This window comes from Leucoraja erinacea, unplaced genomic scaffold (genome assembly GCF_028641065.1).
Source record: "Leucoraja erinacea ecotype New England unplaced genomic scaffold, Leri_hhj_1 Leri_119S, whole genome shotgun sequence".
Classification (NCBI taxonomy): domain Eukaryota; kingdom Metazoa; phylum Chordata; class Chondrichthyes; order Rajiformes; family Rajidae; genus Leucoraja; species Leucoraja erinaceus.
The window spans coordinates 161,048-171,602 of record NW_026575451.1 but is presented as its reverse complement, the minus strand read 5'-3'; the positions used below and the strand labels follow the sequence as shown (position 1 = coordinate 171,602).

General features: G+C 51.1%; 1 protein-coding gene across 1 annotated transcript; it reads left to right on the top strand.

The window, feature by feature from the left end:
- Positions 1-253: 253 nt before the first annotated feature.
- On the top strand, positions 254-10,239 carry LOC129715477 (lysophosphatidic acid receptor 6-like; the record flags this gene model as incomplete). Its single annotated transcript, XM_055665360.1, has 2 exons — positions 254-418; positions 9,108-10,239. Coding segments are annotated over exons 1-2 (1,134 nt in total), but the record flags the coding sequence as incomplete, so codon positions are not given.
- Between the last annotated feature and the right edge of the window lie 316 nt (positions 10,240-10,555).

The following is a 10,555-nucleotide window of genomic DNA, read 5'->3' as shown; positions in this document are numbered from 1 at the left end:
TAAACTTAACCAGATTTTGCAGTTCCTTGTTTCTACTTTACTAGAATGATGCCTGCAAAGCCATCATACATATTACCAATAGAGGGGACATCTGGACTTCACCCTGTACTCAACTTCCTCCCAGGGTCCAGACCCCCTGGATCCGTAAGAGTCGAGGCTTTGTAGCTTTTCACAGCAAAGCGGACAAGCAGGCTTTGCAAATGCAGAGATCCTCCATTTTGTGACATGCTTATCTGGGCACTATTATCAATGATACCCTCTCTCTGGTTCAACCCTTTGCACCTGCAGCTTTCGGGTGAAGATTGAGCAACGCCACGACGGGTGAGAGAGGCCTGTGCCATCCGTGGTGTGGCATTACCTGTGCACCAGACCCCCAGCATTAAAGGCCAGAGCTCCCTCTTCCCCAGCAGGTAGCAATGTGAGTATACGGGACGACGAAATGTTATTATAATGACCTATAAGGCCAATGGGTGTGTGTGTGTGTGTGTGTGTGTGTGTGTGTGTGTGTGTGTGTGTGTGTGTGTGTGTGTGTGTGTGTGTGTGTGTGTGTGTGTGTGTGTGTGTGTGTGTGTGTGTGTGTGTGTGTGTGTGTGTGTAAGTGTGTGTGTGTGTGACCAGGAAGGTGTGTGTGTGTGTGTAAATATGCAGACCATGGCAGTGTGTGTGTGTACTTACACATACCATAGATGTATATGTGTCTGTATATACAGACCAGAGAGGTGTATGTGTATACAGACCAGTGGTGTGTACACAAACCCAGGATGTGCAGTTATATTAGCCAGGGTTGTGTGGGCACAGGGCAGAGGGTGCCAGACTGGGTCGTTAGAGGGGAGTTATACCAGGCTGGTGTGGTTGTATTGAGCAGGGCACAGGGTTAGAGGTGTTGGGACTGTGCCAGGACTGTGGTTATATCAGTGTGGTGTGGTTGTGTGGGGCTAGGGTACTATGGGCAAAGGGCACTATGGGCAAAGGGCAGAGCGTGGTAGTGTTTGCTCGGTAGTTATACCAGGACAGTAGGATTATATTGACCAGGGATATGTGGGCAAAGGGTAGGGAGTGATCTTCTGTGCTCGGAATGCAGATTTACCAAGGTGGTTTGATCATAAGATCATGTGATAGGATAGAATGAGGCCATTTGGCCCATCAAGTCTACTTCGCCATTCAATAATGGCTGATCTATCTCTCCCTCCTAACCCTATTCTCCTGCCTTCTCCCCATAGAAACATAGAAAATAGGTGCAGGAGTAGAGGCCATTTGGCACTTCGAGCCTGCACCGCCATTCAATATGATCGCGGCTGATCATCCAACTCAGTATCCTGTACCTGCCTTCTCTCCATACCCCCTGATCCCTTTAGCCACAAGGGCCACATCTAACTCCCTCTTAAATATAGCCAATGAACTGGCCTCAACTACCTTCTGTGGCAGAGAATTCCACAGATTCACCACTCTCTGTGGGAAAAATATTTTTTCATCTCAGTCCTAAAAGATTTCACCTTTATCCTTAACCTCCACTTGGCCTCCACAGTTGTCTATGGCAATGAATTCCACAGATTCACCACCCTCAGACTAAAGAAATTCCCCCTCATCTCCTTTCCAAAATTATGTCCTTTAATTCTGAGGCGATGACCTCTGATCCTAGACTCTCCCACTAGTGGAAACATCCTCTCCACATCCACTCTATCCAGGCCTTGCACTATTTGGTAAGTTTCAAGGAGATTTCAGTGAGGTTATATTGACTAGGCCACAGGGCATGGACAGGAGGTGGCAGGACTATACAGGTGCACAACCTTTTATCCGGTGTTCCAGAAACCGAAAAGCTCCGAAAACCGGCCATTTTTTCCAGATGTCGTCTGCGCACCAAAGCTCGCGTTTGGCGCCAAACTTGACCCAAAACGACCCACGGTCAACCCAGGTCTGTACTACTGTAGCGGCTGCCTCCTCCCTGGAGACCGGGAGACGCTTAAACATCTGTAAATCATTGCTTAAATGTTAGTCAGTTAGTTTGGAGGGCTTTTATGTGAAGGGGGGTGAAGGGGTAAACTTTAATTCTTAGTCCCCTACCTGGTCGGAGAGGCGGGGAGCGGTCAATGCCTTACCGGGTCGCCGTGCAGTAAGCTCCGCAGCGCTGTGGCCGGTGGGGCTGTGGGCGGCGTCGGTTGTAGCTCCGACCCCGGCAACTCTACCCCTGGCTGCGAGGCGCTCCAAATCCAGCGCCGCCCGCGGCCTGACGCCCCAGCTCCGCAAATGTCGGGAGTCGGCGGCGTCGCAGCGCTGGGAAACCAGCGGGGAGCGGGCAATGCCTTACCGGGTCGCCGTGCGGCAAGCTCCGGAGCGCTGTGGCCGCCGACACACAACATCGCGGAGCGTCGCTGGATTTGGAGCCGCGCAGCCAGGGGTAGAGTTGCCGGGGTCGGAGCTGCAACCGGCGCCGCCCGCGGCCGGACGGAGCCCCCAGCTCCGCGGCTCCAAATCCAGCGACGCTCCGCGAATGTTGGAAGAAGGCGGCCACAGCGTTCCGGAGCTTGCCGCACGGCGACCCGGTAAGGCATTGCCCGCTCCCCGCTGGTATCCCAGCGCTGCGATGCCGCCGACTCCCGACATTCCCGGAGCTGGGACGTCCGACCGCGGGCGGCGCTGGATTTGGAGCACCTCGCAGCCAGGGGTAGAGTTGCCGGGGTCGGAGCTCCAACCGGCGCCGCCCGCGGCCGGACGGAGCCCCCAGCTCCGCGAGGTTGGGAGTCGCCGACCAGGTAGGGGACTAAGAATTAAAGTTTCCCCCTTCACCCGACTCCTCCACCACCACATAAAATCCCTCCAAACTAACTGACTAACATTTATGCAATGATTCTCCCGGTCACCCGGGAGGAGGCAGCAGCTCCAGACTTTTCAAGCCGCCCGCGCTATCTACCTAATCTACGCTAAAAATCTTCCATTCTGAAATCCGAAAATGTCCGAAATCCGACAAGTGTCTGGTCCCAAGGCTTTCGGATAAAAGGTTGTGCACCTGTAGTTATAACAGCGGTGTGCTTGTTTTGCCCAGGGTCTGCATGGGCACTGGGCAATTGGTGGTAATCTTTGCTGGTTAGTTATACTAGGACTGTAGGATCATATTGACCAGGAGTGTGTGGGCACCGGATAGAGGTTGCGTACCAGAGTGGCATGAAGGGCACCCTGGAATTTAGAAGGATGAGAGGGGTTCGTGAAGAAACATGGACAATTCCTAAAGGGCCTGTCCCACGAGCATGCGACCTGCATGCGGCAAGCGCGACCAAACCGGAAGAGGGGGCCGCGTGCAGGTCAAGTGAGTGACGTGACGTTCGAGCGAAGTCCGCGGAAATTTCGCGCGTGACATACGGCGTCAAGACGCTGCGTACGGCGTAAAGACGCTGCGCACGCCCGTCGAGGCGGTGCGTACGGCGTTGAGGCAGCTGCGGGCCGGCAGGCCGTTGCCGCGCGGAATTTTTCAACCCAGTCAGTTTTCCGGAGCCCCGCGCGATGTCGGGACCAGCTCTGTGATGAAGCCGAATTTTAGTTAAAAATATAAGAAGATATTAAATTGGCTTCTGGGCTAGCTTACAGCTTATATTTAGTGTCAAATTAGGTTTGCCTCAGGTTGCAGTGTGTGGGATAATAAATCCTATAACATTGTCTCCCAAGTGACAAGCAGAGAGGAGAAGCTAGAGAGATCTCTTTGATGTAAGATGTCGTAAACCAAATGGCCTATGTTTATGAGGGACCAAGTGACAGAGAGGAAGCAGCGAAAGAGCTAGGGTGATCTCTTTGGAGATAAAATGACCTAAAACAAATGGCCAATGTTTTTAGTATATCTTGTGCCATGTAAACAAAATGCCTTTGATGTGATGCATTCTGTGGAAACCTTTTCCTGTACCTCTGACAAGATACAACATACAAGATACAATTTATTTGTCATTTGGACCCCTTGAGGTCCAAATGAAATGACATTTCTGCAGCCATACATTACAAACAAATAGACCCAAGACACACCATGACCATGACTAATGTCTGTGGAATGTGCTAAGGGGACAAAAAAACCCTATTTAAGGCAATGTAATTCTGTTGTTCAGAGAAGAGGACCGAGGACAGTCAAGTGTCTACATTGGTCACTTAGCTGGAATTCTCGCTCCCTTCCATCGGCCGATGTTAAGTAAAGTTTTGAACTGGTCTACCAAACAGTTTGTGTGGTGTCTGTTTATTAAGAAGCGAACCTGGTTTAGTAGTTATAAAAGTAGCTTTTTCATTGGCGTAGTTATGCAGGCCTCGCTGGGACCACATCAACGGCTGACTGTGCAAGAGGTTGCGGAGGTTGCCGGGATTGGAAGGGAGATAACTGAGCTCTATCGGCCCCCTTGTAAGACCGACTCCCTAGAAACTCCCGGGAACGTCTGTGATCCTTCATCAGACATTGAATTGGTTCCCTGCCGAGGTTCTTAGAAACAGACGCAGGTAAGAGCAGTTGGGCTTTATATGGGGTTTTTTAAGAAGGGATTGTGTATGTATTTTTAAGACAGAATTGTGTATGCATTTTTAAGACAGAATTGTGTATATTTTTAAGAACGACTTGAGCGGTTCCTCTCTGTCTATCTCTCTTTGTTTTCTTTTTTAATCTCTCTCTACTAAGGGCTCATCGGCCTCGTTGAGACATCCGTGATGTGTCGGGTTGAACGGGGGTTGAGGTGTGTGTTTGGCTTATTGAGACATCCGAAGAGTTGTCGGGTTGAGAAATAAGTGACGTTGTATATTACAGTATTAAGAAGTCTGCCAAGTTGAAACAAAACTGGGGTCTTGGTTAGCGAGTCTGCCTCGTTGAGACACTTGGGTCGTATATTAAAGAGTTAATGTCAGCCAAATTGGGAAACTGGGGTCTCATTTAGCAGGACGGCCTGGTTGATATATTTGGAACGATTCGGAATTAAGAAGTCTGTTTTCTCTCTCTCTTTCTCTCTATCTATCTATGGGGAATGCTCTGGATACCAGTCCCATATATGTGTTATTTGAATCCTAAGTTTAAGACATTTAGAATGTTAAGTTACAAGTTGACCAAACGGTTGGGGGATGAAGCCTGGCCAGTAGGGGGCACATGGAATGTCGAGACAATTAAAAAAGCAGAGGTGTTGATATGGGAAAGGAAGGCAGGAAAGAAATGGAAGAAGGGAATTAAAACATGGAAAGCAGAAGCAGAGAAGAAGCATGAGGAGAGGAGAGTTCGAAGTTGGATGGATACTGCATGTAAACAGGGGATAGAGTTAAGAAACAAGGATAGCACTCGGAAAGGATGGAAAGTAATGCAACTAGAATGCCAGTGGGCAGAGGAACAAGATAAAAGAATTAAAAGACAGACAGGAGGTGAGAAACAGGCGATGGTTCGTAAAAAACCTGGTTTAGTAGTTATAAAAGTAACTTTTTCATCTGCACAACTCCATACGGCTCTGGCGATCGAAGTGGGACCGGCCCCACGTTAGGTCGCGCTTGCCGCATGCAGTCGCATGCTCGAAGGGACAGGCCCTTAAGGGAATGGACAGGCTAGATGCATGAAAAAATATTTCCCATGTTGGGGGAGTCCAGAACCAGTTGTCACAGATTAACAATATGGGGAAAGCCAATTAAGACTGAGATGAGGAAACACTTTTTCACCTAGAGAGTTGTGAATCTGTGGAATTCTCTGCTGTTGAAGTCAGTGGAGGCCAATTCACTGGATGATTTCAAGAGAGAGTTAGATACAGTTGTTAGGGCTAACAGAATCAAGAGATATGGGGAGAAACATACAGAATTGTTAAAGGCTTGGATAAAGTGGATGTGGAAAGGACATTTCCACTAGTGGGAGAGTCTAGGACTAGAGGTCGTAGCCTCAGAATTAAAGGACGTTTTTTAGAAAGGAGATAAGGAGAAATGTATTCAACCAGAGAGTGGTGAATCTGTGGAATTCTTTGCCACAGAAGGCTGTGGAGGCCAAGTCTTGTGGATATTGTTAAGTCAGAGATAGATAGATTCTTGATTAGTACGGGTATCAGAGGTTATAGACTATCGACAAAAGCTGCAGGAGTAGGCCATTCGGCCCTTCAAGCCTGCACCGCCATTCAATGTGATCATGGCTGATCATTCAACTCAGTATCCTGTACCTGCCTTCTCTCCATACCCCCTGATCCCTTTAGCCACAAGGGCCACATCTAACTCCCTCTTAAATATGGCTAATGAACTGGCCTCAACTACCTTCTGTGGCAGAGAGTTCCAGAGATTCACCACTCTCTTTGTGAAAAAGGTTTTTCTCATCTCGGTCCTAAAGGATTTCCCTTCTATCCTTAAGCTGTGATCCCTTGTCCTGGACTTCCCAAACATCGGGAACAATCTTCCTGCATCTAGCCTGTCCAACCCTTTAAGAATTTTGTAAGTTTCTATAAGATCTCCCCTCAATCTCCTAAATTCTAGCGAGTACAAGCCGAGTCTATCCAGTCTTTCTTCATATGAAAGTCCTGACATCCCAGGAATCAGTCTGGTGAACCTTCTCTGCACTCCCTCTATGGCAATAATGTCCTTCCTCAGATTTGGAGACCAAAACTGTACGCAATACTCCAGGTGTGGTCTCACCAAGACCTTGTAAAACTGCAGTAGAACCTCCCTGCTCCTATACTCAAATCCTTTTGCTATGAACATGGCTGATCATCCACAATCAGTACCCTGTTCCTGCCTTCTCCCCATATCTCCTGACTCTGCTATTTCCAAGAGCTCTATCTTGAAAGTATCCAGAGAACCGGCCTCCACTGACCTCTGAGGCAGATAATTTCTGTGTGAAAAACTTTCTGTGTGAAAAAGTGTTTCCTCATCTCTGTTCTAAATGGCTTATTCCTTATTCTTAAACTGTAGCCCCTGGTTCTGGACCCCCCCCCCAACAACAGGAACATGTTTCCTGCCTCTAGCGTGTCACCTTTAATATGTTTCAATAAGATCTCCTCTCATCCTTATAAATTCCAGAGTATACAAGCCCAGCCGCTCCATTCTCTCAGCATATGACAGTCCCGCCATCCCGGGAATTAACCTTGTAAACCTACGCTGCACTCCCTCAATAGCAAGAATGTCCTTCCTCAAATTTGGAGACCAAAACCGCACACAATACTCCAGGTGTTGTCTCACTAGGGCTCTGTACAACTGCAGAAGGACCTCTTTGCTCCCATACTCAACTCCTCTTGTTATGAAGGCCAACATGCCATTTGCTTTCTTCACAGCCTGCTGTACCTGCATGCCTCAGAGGACAGTGGAGGCCGGTTCTCTGGATGCTTTCAATAGAGAGTTAGATAGAGCTCTTAAAGATAGCGGTGTCAAGGGATATGGGGAGAAGGCAGGAACGGGGTACTGATTGTGGATGATCACATTGAATGGCGGTGCTGGTTCGAAGGGCTGAATGGCCTACTCCAGCACCTATAGTCTATTGTCTATCATGTAGGAGATTGAGAGGGGATCTTATAGAAACTTACAAAATTCTTAAGGGGTTGGACAGGCTAGATGCAGGAAGAGTGTTCCTGATGTTAGGGAAGTCCAGGACAAAGGGTCACAGCTTAAGGATAAGGGGGAAATCCTTAAAAACCGAGATGAGAAGAACTTTTTTCACACAGAGAGTGGTGAATCTCTGGAACTCTCTGCCACAGAGGGTAGTTGAGGCCAGTTCATTGGCTATATTAAGAGGGAGTTAGATGTGGCCCTTGTGGCTAAGGGGATCAGGGGGTATGGAGAGAAGGCAGGTACGGGATACTGAGTTGGATGATCAGCCATGATCATATTGAATGGCGGTGCAGGCTCGAAGGGCCGAATGGCCTATCCTGCACCTAATTTCTATGTTTCTATGTTTCTATCTATTGTCATGGGGAGAAGGCAGGAAAATGGGGTTGGGAAGGAGAGATAGATCAGCCATGATTGAATGGTGGTTGACTTGATGGGCCAAATGGCCTAATTCTATTCCAAAGAACTTATGACCTTGTGAGAAAGTAGGAACGGGGTACTGATTTTGGATGATCAGCCATGATGATATTGAATGGTGGTGCTGGCTCGAAGGTCCGAATGGCCTACTCCTCTTTCTGCATTACACAAAAATGCTGGAGAAACTCAGCGGGTGCAGCAGCATCTATGGAGCGAAGGAAATAGGCAACGTTTTGGGCCAAAACCCTTCTTCAGGCTGATGGGTGGTGGGGGGGGGGTGGCGGGGAGAAGAAAGGAAAAAGGAGGAGGAGGAGGAGCCCGAGGGCTGAGGAATGGGAGGAGACAGCAAGGACTAACGAGATTGGGAGAATTCAATGTTCATGCCCCCAGGATGCAGACTCCCCAAGCAGAATATGAGGTGCTGTTCCTCCAATTTTCGGTGTTGCTCACTCTGGCCATGGAAGAGGCCCAGGACAGAAAGGTCGGATACGGAATGGGAGGGGTAGTTGAAATGCTGAGCCACCGGGAGGTTAGGTTGGTTATTGCGGACCGAGTGGAGGTGTTCGGTGAAACAATCGCCCAGCCTCCGCTTGGTCTCACCGATGTAGATCAGCTGACATCTAGAGCAGCGGATGCAATAGATGAGGTTGGAGGAGATGCTGGTGAACCTCTGTCGCACCTGGAACGACTGCTTGGGTCCTTGAATGGAGTAGGGGGGGGGAGGTAAAGCGACAAGTGTTGCATCTTGTGCGATTGCAACGGAAAGTGCCCGGGGAGGGGGTGGTACGGGAGGGAAGGGAAGAATTGACAAGGGAGTTACGGAGGGAGCGGACTTTGCGGAAGGCAGACATGGGGGGAGATGAGAAGATGTGGCGAGTGGTGGGGTCACGTTGGAGGTGGCGAAACTGACGGAGGATTACTTGTTGTATGTGACGACTGGTGGGGTGAAAGGTGAGGAGTTGGGAGACTCTGCCCTTGTTGCGAGTGGGGGGATGGGGAGAGTGAGCATTATTGCGGGGTATAGTGGAGACCCTGGTGCGAGGCTCATCTATGGTGGAGGATCCTCACCTTTCACCCCACCAGCCGTCAAAAACAAAATCCAGAGCCTGTTTCTGTGTTTCTATGTTTCTATCAGCCTTTCCCGCTTGCCCTTCCCTCACTTGCTGCCTCTCTGGTTACAGGACTTGGTCAGAGGACAACGCCACAGAGATGGGGAACGGGACAGAGGGCAACGCCACAGAGAAGGGGAACGGGACAGAGAGACAGTGGGAGCTGCCTTTCACCCTGGTGTATGGTGTCATCATCGCCATGGGGCTGGTCCTCAACGTGGTTGCCCTATGGGTCTTCTGCCACGACATCCACCTGCGCTCGGGCACCATGGTGTACATGAGGAACCTGGCCACGGCTGACCTCCTGCTGGTCTGCTTCCTGCCCTTCCGGTTGGTGTACATCACCAGGAGCGGGAAGGTGGCACAGCAGGTGTGCCAGGTCACCGGCCTCATCTTTCTGGTCAACATGTACACCAGCATTTTCTTCCTGGCCTGCATCAGCCTGGACCGCTGCATCGCCACCCTCTGGCCCATGCACTTGCCCCTCCGTCGGCTTCACCATGCCGCCCCCTGGGTCAGTGCCGTGGTCTGGCTGCTATCGGTTGGCTCCAGCCTGCCACCCTACCTCATCTTGAAGCTGGGCAAGAACAATGCCACCAACCACAGTTGCCTCGATCACAGTGCAGTGACCAATCCCCTGACTGTGTCCTTCACCCTCTCCATTGGCTTTGGGCTGCCCTTCGCTCTGCTCCTGGTCTGCTCCCTGCTGGCACTGAGGAGTGTGAGGGGCAGCGGCAGGCCGGACCCCCACCTCAACAAGGTGCGCAAGACCCAGAACATGATCCTGGCCAACCTGCTGATCTTTACCTTCTGTTTCCTGCCCTACCACGCCGTGCTGCCCTTCTACGGCCAACTTCAACGGCGTTCAAATCGCACCGCGCTCCTCGTCTACCACGCGGCCCAGCTCCTGGCTTCCTCCAACGCCGCTCTCGATCCCATCCTCTACTACTTCAGCACAGAGGCCTTCCAGAAGACCCAGCTGGTAGCGACCGTGGGCGCAATGGTCTCCTGCCGTTGCCGTCGCAACCGCCGCAACAAGGACAACGGGACCCCAGTGCCCACCGAGGCAGAGAACATCACCTTCATCTCCACCGTAAAGACCCCCCTAACCCCATCCCCCGCCCCCCTCCTACTGCCCCATCGCAGACTCAGAAACATACCGAATAGTGAAAGGCCTGGATCGGCCAATGGAGGGAGAGATGGATCAGCCACGATTGAATGGCGGAGTAGACTTGATGGGGCCGAATGGCCCAATTCTGCTCCTGTACCTCCGTTTCCAGTTTTGTTTTGTTTTGGAGAAATAACGTCACTTGGTAGCCGTGAGCTACCCTCCCTGCCCCTCCCCCCCCCCCCCTGCCCCACCCCTCCCCTCCCTGCTCCTCCCCCTCCCTGCCCCTCCCTCCTCCCTGCCCCTGCCCCCCCCCTGCCCCTCCCCTCCCTGCCCCTCACTTCCCTGCCCCTCCCCCCCTGCCCTCCCCTCCCCTCCCTGCCCCTCCCCCTGCCCTCCCTTCCCCCCCCCC